Below are 14,142 nucleotides of genomic sequence, written 5' to 3' on the forward strand. Positions count from 1 at the left end.
TTGGTTTTACTTATTTCTTTATTTTCTATAAAATCAAGAGGGAGAATTATTAGAGTAACCATTTTTACCCTATTCAGGGTAATATTTCTCTGCTTATTCTTGTCTCATGGACTGGAAGTACCTCTGGATTGGTCCCCTACCCTTTACCTGCTCTCTACCCCTGGCGGTGGTCCTTCTCTTCCCAATAAAGATCTCAGGTCAGAGAAACTGCTTGTGGTTTTGGTACCATGTCTGCCTGCTAGTATCTTTGCTGCTTGTAGAGAGCTTGTGGTAGAAGTTTTCTGACCCTGTTTTCTCCTTAACCTTGTGTGGACTACTTCCTGTGTTGACTTTTGCTTCCAGACCCGCATTCCCCAATCCCTCTGGGACAGGGGGATGAGGCTTCCACTACAATTGCTGCCCAACATACTTATGGAGAAGGTGTGTGTGTGTGTGTGTGTGTGTGTGTGTGTTTAGACTTGTGATATAAATAAGGCAGTGCCATATTAATTTTATGAGGGTCCAGAGTAATGATAGTACATTGAATAGGGTGTTTGACTTGGTTGATTTGGGTTTGATCCCAGCACAACATATGGTCCCCCAAGCACTCCGGAAGCTATGTCTGAGTTCAGACCTAGAAGTAAGCCCTGAACACTGTTAGGCGTGGCTCAAGTTTTCTTTAGGTATATTGTATATAAAAGATGTTCTATAAAGATGGATGGTCACCACTTTACATATGACTACAAATGATCTTTTTGTTAAAAGCAGTGAAGCTAAATATGGTAAATGTTAATGTGTTAAATCTATATGGAACTACTGTGGGGTATCTGATAGTATATATAATACGATGTATAATATCTGTTTGTTTTAGGATTTTGTATATACAGTTACAGAAGTCTAGCCTAGAGTTAGAAAAATGAATTGCTTTTTAGCATTACCTTATGGTATGAATTCTTATCAACCAGCTTCAAAGCAGTCTTCTAGGTACATCTGTATGTATTTGTCTGTGTTTGAATGTCTATTTTTGTTTAAAAATGTACATATTTAAAAATTAAAAATCACCTTCAATTTTTTTAAGGAACCTTTGGTTTCTTAATGTCATCCTTTGGACAGTGGTCATATTCCCCCACTGTCTAATGAATAGACAACTTAACTATGTATTAGAGAGTAGGAGGAACTTCTGTCTCTTCCTTTTTAATACATTTTATGCTTTCTAAAGGAATTTGGATAGCTTGCACTCTTAAAACCAAATGAAGCCAGTGTCCAAAAGGTATAATTTTTCTCTGTATGATTTTTACAGATACAGTTGGTTCCACCTGGCCAAATCCAAATTCAGGGTGGGCAGGCTGTGCAAGTGCAGGGACAGCAAGGCCAAACCCAGCAGATCATCATCCAGCAACCCCAGACAGCTGTCACTGCCGGCCAGACCCAGGTAACTCCCATTTTATTGGTCACTCTAGTTCCTTAACTGATTTGCATACATCACGTGGTGGAAATGAGGAAGTTGACATTAAAAGTATTTTCACAAAAATATCATACTTTTCTTTGTGGTATCTTTGAAGTCTATTAAATATTTTCATGTTGCATTTCCTACAGACACAGCAACAGATTGCTGTGCAGGGGCAACAGGTGGCACAGACTGCTGAAGGGCAAACCATTGTCTATCAACCAGTTAATGCAGATGGCACCATTCTTCAGCAAGGTTTGTGTTCCTCTTCATTTCTGTGGCATTTGTTGAGCTGTCTTTTTCATCCTTTGGCCAAAGATTGTTCTGAAATGTAGACTTCTATACGACATAATTTTTAACCAACGGGAAGAAATTTATTCTAGGTGTCTTCATTGTTGATTCCCAGTGGAACCAAAGTTGATTTCATTTGTAGGAACAACTATACTGGGTGCTAACAAATTTGTACTAAGTATTAATATAAATTTTTATTCCTTTAGGAAGAAGTGTTTAAGTTAAAGATTATAAATCTTTTAAGTTTGTTAATAACAATGCTAGAACACTGTTATATTTATTTCTAAACTGCCAGATAATCGAGGCCTCTAAACTCCTGCTACATATTGAAAACTCTTATAGGCATCTTTTATTAGAATATCCCCAGTGAAATGGCAATATCTGTTTTAGTCTTAGATTGATTCAAATAGGGGAAATTGAGACAGTTAATAGAGTTTTCTAGTTATTACTGGATTATTTACAGCAAGTTCCAGAAAAGAGCAGCAGAATGCTTTTTCTCCTCTTGCGCTGTCTGTATTCCAGGGTGAATGAGTGCCAGATAGAAGAGGGATTAACTGTGTTCCCTTCTTTCTGTGTACCTGTTTTTTGTTTGTTTTATATTTTATTTTTTAAAGTTACAGTCCCTGTTTCAGGCATGATCACCATCCCAGCAGCAAGTTTGGCAGGAGCACAGATTGTTCAGACAGGAGCCAACACCAATACAACCAGCAGTGGACAAGGAACTGTCACTGTGACGCTTCCTGTAGCGGGCAATGTGGTCAATTCTGGAGGAATGGTCATGGTAAGAAAAAGTATTTCTTCAACTCAGTATTTTCATCTGTAATGAGCTTTTTTGTAAATTACTTATTTGTATTTGAAATTTTTAAAATTCACTTTATACCTCATCAACTTGTTTATAATTTTGTCCCAGCAGGATACAGATGATTCCTCAGTTATTAAAGCATTGACAAAATTTATTTTACAATAAGTATTAGAACAGTAATACATATTTTTGCACCTGAAACTATTGTTAGATGTGTCAACTTAGTAAATAAACAAGTAACTGTGTCTGCTTTCTTGTGACTTAGAACTCAGTAGTTAGGGAGTGGAGAATATTTTCCCTATAGTGAATAAAACATGTTATAAGCTAATATAAGAACAATTGTAATTAATCAAGAAACCCCTCAAAAATAGCACAAATACACTAGAAAAGATCGGATAAGGGAAATATTGTTGGGTGTGAGTTTTTAAAATATACCATCAGAATATTAGCCTAGGGTGTAGCTCAGTGGTAGTTCCCTGGGTTTGATTCTTGGTGCTGCTGTAAAATCACCCAAACAGAACAGGAATGACAGTATGCAATAGTTTAAAAAAAAAATCAATAAATTAGCAATAAGTAGTAGAAATCTGCAGTGAAGGGGAAGGTGGAACTTCATTACCAAAAAAAAAAAACCCTCAAGATCTTTTAAAAGTGGGAAAGGAGTGGGGACACCTTAGTCTATTGTTTCCTCAGGAAAAATTGGATTGAATTATGTTGTAATTTTGATAACTGTAGGCATATTTAGTAGTATAAGTTCTTGAAACTTTGTACTTATTATCTTTTTGTATCTTATTATTTTATCTGACCATTAGATGGCAGCACAAGCCTAGAAAAGAGGCATGGTGGTGACATTTTTCATTTTGTCCTCTGAACCCACACACTCCCCCCATTCCAGAATCTTGAAATATATATTTAAAATAAATATCTTTGGGGATAAAAAAGATTGTACAATGGGCAAAGTACTTGCCTTGCATGTGACCATTCCAGTTTTGATCCCTTGTATCTTACATGGTCCCCAAGCACAGCCAGGTATAACCCTTCAAAAGCCATTCCTCCTTCAGCAAATACATAATAAACATTAGTGTATATGTTCTCTGTGAATCTGCATTAAACTGAGTGCCCTGAACACATATTGTTGAATTCAGGGGGAAATAAATTCACAGTAAGTATAAATATTTTTACTTCCGATGACTGTTTAATAAGGTCCAATTTTTCCCTTCACAAAGATGGTGCCTGGTGCTGGCTCAGTACCTGCTATCCAACGAATTCCTCTGCCTGGAGCAGAGATGCTTGAAGAAGAGCCTCTCTATGTAAATGCTAAACAGTACCACCGTATATTGAAAAGGAGACAAGCGCGGGCTAAATTAGAGGCAGAAGGAAAAATTCCAAAGGAAAGAAGGGTATGTATAGCATTGCAAATATATAGTAAGAGAACAACGTAGATCCACTTCTGAAAAAGTCTTTTAATAACTTGCTTTTTTGAGTATCTTCTAAGCAAACAGTATTAGATACCTGTTACCTTTCGTGTAAGTTTTCATGTTAACTGTTCTATGCAGCTGGAAACTATTTACATTTACAACTCTGTAGCTTAAAATAAGGCTTTGAGGGTTTTTATTTTATTTTTGTGGGTTTTTTATTTGTTTGTTTGTTTGTTTTTTTGTATAAAATTGGTGAAGAAAAAATTAGTTGTCCTGAGATACCACATTGTCACAATACTCAAAATATGTTCTCCAGTTTTGATATTCTGTGTGCCATAGTTCAAAGACCTCCTTGGGCACTAGTATAAGAGCAGAGGTGAACAAGAAATGTACCTATATTTCAAGAAAAAAATCTAGGGACTTAATAATATCTCATTAGTCTGATAATTATATAAGCAATACCCATTTGTAAATGACTCTAGGAACTTTAAAAAAATGGCAACCACATTTTAGGGGCCAGAACAATAGCACAGTGAGTAGGGCATTTGCCTTGTATACAGTCAACCCGGGTTCGATCCTATATGCTCCCCGAACTTGCCAGAAGTAATTTCTGAGCACACAGCCAGAATGCATCCAGATGTGGGTCTTCCCCCATCGCCTAAATTTACCTCAGTTTTAGAAACCTTAGTTTACAATACTGTGCTGAAGAATTTCATGTATAAAACATGTCAGTATAGTACCCTCTACTAGAATATTCACTTCTATCATTGATTTAATTTCACCCTCATCCTTTTCCCTTTCCTACCTATGTTAAGCTTACTGAAGACAGGTTCTCAATTTCAATTTTCTTTTAACAGTTTCCAACAGTCCTTCTCCCCTCTTTGTTTATTTATATCCTACTTATGAGAAAGATATCTGTATCTGTTTCCTTCCTTTTTTTTTTTTTTTTTTTTTTGGTTCTTGGTTTTTGGGTCATACCCGGCAGCACTTAGGGGTTATTCCTGGCTCTCTGCTCAGAAATCGCTCCTGGCAGGCTCAGGGGTTCGTATGGGATGCCAGGATTCAAACCACTGACCTTCTCCATGCAAGGCAAACTCTCTACCTCCATGCTATCTCTCTAGCCCCTGTCTGTTTCCTCCTGACTAGCTTTACTCAGCATGATACTCTAGACACCTATCCAGATAGCAACAAATTGCATGATTTGCCTTTTATAATAGCTGAGTAGTAAACCACTCTGTATATGTACCATTGTTTCTTTATGTAGTTAGCTGTTGGATACATGAGTTATTTCCAGATTTTGGCTATCATGAATAGTTCTGCAGTGAGCATATGAGTGTAAATGTCTTTTCTGATTCATGTTTGGGGCCTTTGGGTTAGATACCAAGAAATAGAATTGCTAAGACAGCTGAAAGTTTAGTTCCTAACTTTTTGAGAAGCTTTCTTATTTTTTTTTTCCCCCAAAAGTTGGACCAATGGACATTCCCACCAGCAGTGATGAGGGTTCCTTTTTTCTCCACATGTCATACCAGAACTTGTTTTTTGTTTTGCTTTTTAAATCTTTGTGCTATGCCACTTTCATTGGTATGAGATGATTTTTTTTATTGTTATATTTGCATTCCTTAATAAGTGATACAGAGGAATTTTTTTTTCATATATCTATATGTCTTTGAGGGAATGTCTGTTTGTGTCTTGCCCCCTAACAACTGGTTCTTTGAAAATATAAAAAAAATGGTTAACCTCTAGCAAGACTCGTAAAGAAAGAACCCTATTAAACCAATTTAGAAATGAAAAGGGAGATGTCACAGTCACATAAGTAGAATGGCAAGAAGGCAAATGAAGCCCATCTGAAGAGGAAGCTATGCTGAGGCTTCAGGGTGCAATCCTGTTTCAGGGCTCCTAGACTAGTTAATTGGCTGGTCTGGAAAAGCCACTGGAAAACAGGAAGCAGGCAGTAAGTAAGCTGCTCTCTGCTACTCTTTAGTTTTGATTTTACCTGTGTATACGATAATACTCTATATGAGTAGCTATCATTTAGTATTTTCCACAAAACTTTTGTTTGGTCTTAATACCCTAGGGATATTGACCATAACCTTTTTTGTGATTCAGGGAGATGAGTCATGGCATGTCCTTTACCTATTGAGCTGTTCCCCAGCTTTGCCCTACACTTTGGAGGGTGGGATTTGAGCTTTAGGTCATATTACACAAATCCTGGTTAATAATTGATTTTATTTCTCTTATTTTAGAAATACCTGCACGAGTCTCGACATCGTCATGCTATGGCACGGAAACGTGGTGAAGGGGGACGATTTTTCTCTCCAAAGGAAAAGGATAGTCCCAATATGCAGGTTAGAATATTTAGGTCTTTCTTTTTTTTTTTTTTTTTTTTTTTATTTTGGATTTTGGGTCACACCCGGCAGCACTCAGGGGTTATTCCTGGCTCTGTGCTCAGAAATCACTCCTGGCAGGCTCAGCGATTTTTCAGGAGACCATTTAGGATGCCGGGATTTGAGCCACCATCCTTCTGCAAGCAAGGCAAATGCCTTACCTCCATGCTATCTCTCTGGCTCCTTCTTTTCTATTTTTTAGGTTTTCTATTTTAAGGAAGTTCTTGAGTCTTCTTGCCATTTTTTTTTATTTATTTACCTGGACAACTGATTTTGCTATTAAATGTGTCTTTGATTCCTTTGCATCATTTGTTTAAAAGAATGGGTTTTATTCTCTTAATGTAATAATACCAGAAATGATAGCTAACTCTTTCGGTATGTACTTTGTACAGCCTTTGTATTTTTATTTTGTTTTGGCTTGAGGTCATGTTAGTATTGTTTTTAGGCCATACCCTTGTACTCAAAGCTTACTCCAAGTTCTGAGCTCATTGATCACTCCTGGCAGTGATCAAGGGACTATATGTAGTGCTAGGGATTGACTCAGAGGTCTGCCTCATTCTGGACAAGCACCTTAACTCTCATGTTATTTCTCTAGCCATAGCCACTGTACTATCTTTTTTTTTTTTTTTTTTTTTTGGTTTTTCGGGCCAATCCCGTTTGATGCTCAGGGGTTACTCCTGGCTAAGCGCTCAGAAATTGCCCCTGGCTTGGGGGGACCATATGGGACGCCGGGGGATCGAACCGCAGTCCTTTCCTTGGCTAGCGCTTGCAAGGCCACCAGACACCTTACCTCTAGTGCTACTTCGCCAGCCCCTAGCCACTGTACTTTCATGAGACTTTTCTTTTTCTTTATTGAAACGTACAGCCATAGGCTAAGAATTACTATTGCCGTTTTTGAAACTGAGGTTTGGGGAGGCTAAATGGTTTGTCTATAGTGAAATATTTAGAAGTGTTTGAATTTTAAAATATTTAAAATCTTTAGAATTGGAATCTAAACACTGACAAAATAATCCTAAGTCTATAGTGTCCTGCTTTTTTCTTAATCACTGTGATTCATAGATACAAAGTTATTTATGGTTGAGTTTTAGTAATACAATATTTCAATTGTCCCTTCACCATTGTACATTACCTGCCATCTATCCCTCCCTATTTTCCTTTTAGGCACTTTTAATACTGTTACTGAAAGGGAATTCCTTTATATCACTTTGTACCTCCTATAAGCAGTCAGTTCTGATACAAGTTTTTACCTCTAGTTTTGTTAATTGATTATGGCTTCTTGGCCTTTTGGCTCAGATCAAGTGTAGTATCTGCCAATTGTATCATATTGACATTCTATGTTTCTTTATATCCTACATATTGACATTTAATATGTGGAACATTTAACAAAGGAACTTACGGGAGGGCCAGAGTGATAGCATGGTGGTTAAGTCTCTTACCTTGTATGCTGCTTACCTTGGTTTGATCCTCGATATCCCATATGATCCCCTGAGCACCATCAGGAGTTATTCCTGAGTGCAGAGCTAGGAGTAACTCCAGAGTTACTGGATGTGACCAAAAAAAAAAAAAAAAAAAAAAAAAAAACCCTAACAAATGAACTTCTGTTTTCTTTTTAAACTTAATTGCTCATCTGATCATCACATGTCCCTATACCTAATTAATAAATCTAGAGTTGTCTCCCCCTTTTTAATCATTTTATTTGTGTACTAAGTTGTACAGTAATATCCAACACCACACCCATCAACAGCCCTCTCTTCCCTCTACCAGTGTCTTGCTAAATGTAGGCTTTATTCTGTAGACAAAATTACCCTTTTTAATGACTATCCAATTGTTTCTCCCTTAATTTGTTATGTAATAGGTCTTTGTTATGGAGATGGTAACAATCACACTAGATGAAGGTGAAATACCTTTTCTTTTTGTAACTTTTTATAACTTTATAGTATTTGAAAAATTAAAAAAAATTAACATGAAATGGATAAATTAGTGCACGTTTTTAGGAGAGGAAAAATAAAATACTCAGGGACCATCTTTGATTAGGTATAAAGAATAAAAGTATTTTATCTTAAGGAAATACATGCTTTATGTTAAAATATGGGGCCATGGACATGAAATAGTAGGCAAGCACTTGCCTCACAGGTGACCAACCCAGGTTTGATCTCCAGCACTCAATATGGTTCCTTGAGCCCTACCAGGAGTGATCCTTCAGTGGATCTGGGACTTTTTTCATTTTCATTATAAAGTACCTTTGGGGGTTTTGGTTTTTTTTTTTTTTTTTTTTTATAGAATCACCATGAATTAGAGACATTTATCATTGGTTTTAGGCCATTGTTCTAATACCAATTCCTTCACTAGTGTTTGTATTTTTGTTTGTTTGTTTGTTTTTTTGGTTTTTTAGGCCATACCCGTTTGATGCTGAGGTTACTCCTGGCTAAGCGCTCAGAAATTGCCCCTGGCTTGGGGGGACCATATGGGACACCGGGGAATCGAACCGCGGTCCTTCCTTGGCTAGCGCTTGCAAGGCAGACACCTTACCTCTAGCGCTACCTCGCCAGCCCCGTTTGTATTTGATCTGTTTTTCTTGAGACCCTTTGTGATTTTTACCCATAATTTATTTAGTATTTCTTCATTGAATTTGCCTTTCTGTTTCTCGGGGACTCCAGTGATAGTGTGTTATATTCTGCCTCTTACACTCATTGCTGTTTATTTTCTTTCAAATTTGTTTTCTAGAGTTGATGCATCTCATCTGGTAGTTCCAGCTTCTGTTACTCTCCTGCCCTAACCCTCTATGATGGTGGTGGCAGGAGAGGTGTTTGTTTGCTTATTTGTCTTTTTTTTTGGGGGGGGGGGGTCACACCTGGCAGTGCTCAGGGGTTATTCCTTGCTTTATGCTCAGAAATCGCTCCTACCAGGCCCATGGGATGCTGGGATTTGAACCACTGTTCTTTTGCATGAAAGGCAAACACCCTACCTCCATGCTATCTCCCCGTCCCCTGCTTATTTGTCTTTTTATCGCCAGCTGTACTTTTCACTTTTGTGACTTTTGAATATAATTTCCTTATTTTAGTCTTAGAATTTCTTGTGCTTTGCTTACTACCCCCTTTCCTTAAATTAATTAAACTTGCACAACATGGTTTTACTAAAGTCATTCTGAGTTTGCAGAAATGGTTTGGTACTGATAGAATCTTGTTACTATTTTCACTTATTCAATCTGGTTTTACTTCATCTTCACCATTATGCTTGCTGTGTACCCACTAAGTTAAGGGGTAAATGTTTGAGGTTAAGTCTCCCTGGGAAATTGAGGGATTGGACATTTGACAGTAAAGTTGATCTTTTTTTCTTCTCTACCTATTTTCAAAACATGCCAGGAAATGTGTGAGAATTGTGTAACTAAGGAGGAGATGTAGAGGTTGCCTTCTGGTATGGTGGAGGGTTTCTGGTTAAATTGTCCAATTAGTAGAGATGCTCTCTGTGCTTTTCCTCTAAAATATAGTCTCATGTGCTGTTTCCAGCTTTGCCTAATTCTTTTTCCTTTTCCTTGGGTTAATATTCTGCTTCATATTCTGGTCTCTTCCATACTTGTTCCCATTTATTGCCACCTGAAAGTCTAATTTCTTAGAGTATATGAAAGGAACTCCATTCCATGACTGGTCCATTGCCTACAAGGGGTGGTATTACCCACTTTGTGAACAGTACATCTCATGGTGATCCTTCTGTTTCCTTTTTAAAAGTTTGTAGTCACCAAAAATTAAGTGATTTCTGATTGCGTTTTAGGCATATGCTGTTGAACAATGTCCCTTCATCAATTTGTGCCTCTCTTCACTAGTTCCCTATCCTTGCAGTTGCCTTCCATGTACCAGTCCGCCTCAACAAGGAGTGCTTTTCTAATATTTATAAGCTGTTGCACTGTAATTTACATTATGTTGCTGTTAGGACTTTAGACATAACACTTCACCATCTTCAGCATCATCTCCCTATCCATTCTCATCTCCCAGGCCCCTCCAGTGACATGTTTCCTACTTAATACCAGTTTTCATTCTCAACAATTCCATTATCTTTGGCCCTTATTATTCTACCATTATGTTTCACTATATATCACATGAGAGATCACTTCATATGGTCCCTTTCCTGACTTCACCCAGCATGACACTCTCCAGGTCCCTTCATGTAGCAATAAATGGCATGGATTTATTGTTTCTTGTGGCCAAGTAATATTCCATTTTGTATACGCACCATAGTTTTTTATCTAGCAATTGCTGGGTCAAATCAAAGCTCAATTTCTAGTTAATTGAGGAGTGTACTTACTGTACAGAAAAGCTGGCATTCTCAGCAGCAGTGAATGAGAGTCCCTTTATGACATCACTGGTTGTTCTTGTTCTTTTTGATATGTGCCAGTTTCTGTGATATGAGATAATACCTCATGGCTTTGATTTTTATCTCCCCAATTTGGAGCATTTTTTCCTGTACCTCTTGGCCAATTGTAGTTCTTTGTTGTGTGCCAGTCTCATTGATATAAATTGACGTTTTGATTTGCATTTCCCTAATGATTCCTAATCTTTCCTTCAGAATTTCCTGGTGATATACCTACTAGCCACCTGTATGTCTTTTAGGAAGTTTTGGCTCATCTCTTTCTCTTATTATTTTATGAAGTTGCTTGTTTTTGTTATTTATTTATGGCAGGGGTCTCAAGCTCAATTTACCTGGGGGCTGCAGTAGGCAAAGTCGGGGTGATCCTTGAGTACAAAGTCAGAAGTAAGCCTTGAACATTGGGGGGTGTGACCCAAACAACTAAAACAAAACAAAACAAAACAAAAAAAGATTCCTCTAGGGCAGGGCCACAAAATGTTGTATGGAGGGCCGTTTGTGGCCTACGGGCCACGAGTCTGAGACCCCTGATTTATGGATTCAGGTCTCTTTATATAGTGTAGTCACAATTGAATTATTTGTAAACATGTGTGTTGGCTTTCTCTCAGGGGTCCTCAAACTTTTTAAACAGGGGGCCAGTTCACTGTGCCTCAGACCATTGGAGGGTCTCACTATAGTAAAAACAAAACTTATGAATGAATTCTTATGCACACTGCATATATCTTATTTTGCAATGAAGAAACAAAACAGATACAAATACAATATGTGGCCCGCGGGCCATAGTTTGAGGACCACTGCCATAGACACTGTGCAGGGAATAGAAAATTGTATTGTGCTCTGTTGTATTTATAGTATTTGGATATCATACTGTCTAGTCCAGAACAAACTATAAATGTTTGCTGATTATGAAGATATTCCATTTGTGCCATTGCATAATAGGGCTTTTTAAAGGTCGTGTTTTAGTCATTGCAGTTGTTTACTCATAGATGGTTTCTAGTTCTTCTTTTCTGTGAAATATCAAAGCAGCTTTGTCTCATTACCCTTTCTGATAGAGTAGGATTCTTTCAGGAACTGCATATAAGAGTTCTAACTAATCCTTTGGTACTTTTATTTTTGCCTGAAAATTGAGAGTTTCTTCCTTTCTTGTCATTTGTTCATGCAGTATAACATACTATGCCAGGGATTTTCCTAATTATTGGTGCTATAACAGTGTAACCTTGAAGTTATTTAACCTGTATTTGAGCCTTTTTCTTCCACTATAATATAGAATGATCCAGTTCTTCAGAGGAATATTATGTATATTTAAGGTAGTAAATGACTTAGACAGTTAATTTGCACAACACTTAGTGCATGATGATAGTTCTTACTGTTTATATTCATTTATTTAAGATACAACTCTGCTTCTCCCAACTTCTGAAATCTGAGTTTTTCTGAAAGCCTGGTTATTGAAACTTTTAAAATTACTGGTTGATTACTGATTGTTTTAAAGCTTCTAAGGAATGATACAAGTTCAAATAGAAAATTAAATGGGAGTCAAGAAATAGATTCCTGGGCAGGAAATAGATTGCTGGATTCCTGGCTAAATTTTGTATGTAGTCCTGAAAATCACTTTATTCATTTAAGCTCCAAGCATACTTATAGAAGGGATATAGTAAATTTCTGTGTCATTCTCCAGTACTTAAATATGATTATCAAAGAAGAACATAAAATTTCTGGTTGACATTATATATCTATAAGTCTTTTTTATTACCCACCTACATATCCTTTAACCCAAGGGTATAGGATATACAACAGAGGTGTGTAGGAAATAGATACACTATCAACTCTGGAGTATTTGGTTGTAGAGTGCTAGATTAGACCTGCAGTCCTTTTAAGATTGAAGTGTACATATGCTTTATATTTTGATTAAATTTTAATTCATTATAACTGTTAGGTGTATTGTAGGCCTTTGGGAAAACTGGTGTATTCTATTGTATTTGAGGCAGGAGATCTGGGTTGCTTTTATAATATTTGTGTTTTCTTTGTCTCTAGGATCCAAACCAAGCAGATGAAGAAGCAATGACACAGATCATTCGAGTGTCCTAACCCCGGGGCCTGGGATGAACTTAGTCAAGTCATGTTTCTCACCACTGCTTCCCACTGTTCCAGGAAACTGATCAACTCTTCCAGTGGAACGCTGATGATCACATTCTGCCCTTTTTCATAGGACAGAAAACACTTAGTTTTTAATAAGTGGCTCAGTATTATAATTGCAGTTGAAGTTGGCAAGCCTTTGTCTCACACTTTGAGTCAGGACCTATTTCAGACTGTTGATGACATTGACATTTCAAGGATTAGGATGATGAAAAGGGACCCATGCCAACCCAGCAGTAATAAACACAGCAATTAATGTTGACTGGTGAAGCCAGTCAACTATTTCAGCAAGGGGGAAACCACCTCAACCTAAACTGCAGTCAGGGAAGCTGCAGCCCACTCCTTCTCTTGGAATCTATAAATATCATCTGTCCCTCCATTGAGGGCTCTCAGGCGGACTAACTGAACTGAATAGACAGTTTGTATTCAGAGATGGCTTCCAGGCAAGGGAGTTTATCTCATAGAAACAATAAATTAACTGAGATACATTCATTTGATCTGTGGTACTAATAAGAATCCGTCTGCCCAAATGATAAGATGGTGATTTTTTTTTTATGCCAACAAAGGAAATGTTAACTCTGAGAAGAATGATAAAAGACTCGAATATCACTTAATTTTTTTTAAATGTTTATGAGTTGTGATCTTTTTTTGTCTTAAGATAGGTCACTTGGACCATAAATCTTGCTGTGGTAACATTTAAGACAATTAGAGAGTATTGAATCATAAATAAAGAACATGCTTTGTGATAGCATTTGGGGAATAGATGGGTTCATGGGAGTATCAATGTAGAGGAGAGTAGTATAAATACCTACATGTTGTCATAGCATGATTCTTCAGTGAGTGGGTGCCTGGAAAAGATCAGTGAAATGAAGAGAATAATTTACATTTACAGTCAACCCTTGTATAAGCACGAAAAGGGAGAACAGTGATATTTTGTTCCTTACAATTTCTGGAAAGCACTGTTAACCTAACCTGTCTTGACATGTTTCAGGTAGAGCTTGACGTGGGATTTGCTTCTTGACCCCGTGGCCCTTTTGTGCTTGCCCCAGGAAACAAATATAGAAGCTCAATCTTTGATGCCAGTTGCCATTTTTTCTCTCCATTTTTTCACAAACCTTGTTGAGAAAGTTTTTACATAGCATCCATATTCTGGGGATAAGTCATAGATTAAAAAATAGAGATCTGGATAAGGATCTGGCTCACAGTTCCCAGAACTGATTGTGCCTCCGACATCGTTTCTAGATGCTGCACTGGGAGAACAAGGATGGTATTGTTAGGAAAGCTGCTGCCTTCTATGAACACAAGGGAATCCTTTCTTTTGAAGAACATTAG

General features: G+C 37.4%; 1 protein-coding gene and 1 pseudogene across 3 annotated transcripts in view; both read left to right on the forward strand.

The window, feature by feature from the left end:
- The window catches only part of NFYA (nuclear transcription factor Y subunit alpha), a 35,228-nt gene extending 21,863 nt beyond the window's left edge, over positions 1–13,365 (forward strand). For all 3 annotated transcript variants that reach the window (XM_049765402.1, XM_049765404.1, XM_049765403.1), the window contains exons 5-10: positions 1,280–1,411; positions 1,576–1,681; positions 2,332–2,498; positions 3,743–3,916; positions 6,178–6,279; positions 12,709–13,365. In XM_049765402.1, coding sequence (XP_049621359.1) covers positions 1,280–1,411; positions 1,576–1,681; positions 2,332–2,498; positions 3,743–3,916; positions 6,178–6,279; positions 12,709–12,762 — 735 coding nt within the window. In that variant the 3' untranslated portion in view covers positions 12,763–13,365. The remainder of the gene's footprint in view (positions 1–1,279; positions 1,412–1,575; positions 1,682–2,331; positions 2,499–3,742; positions 3,917–6,177; positions 6,280–12,708) is intronic.
- LOC125996614 (uncharacterized) lies at positions 7,587–7,699 on the forward strand (annotated as a pseudogene).
- Positions 13,366–14,142: the final 777 nt, after the last annotated feature.

This window comes from Suncus etruscus, chromosome 18 (assembly GCF_024139225.1).
Source record: "Suncus etruscus isolate mSunEtr1 chromosome 18, mSunEtr1.pri.cur, whole genome shotgun sequence".
Lineage (NCBI taxonomy): Eukaryota > Metazoa > Chordata > Mammalia > Eulipotyphla > Soricidae > Suncus > Suncus etruscus.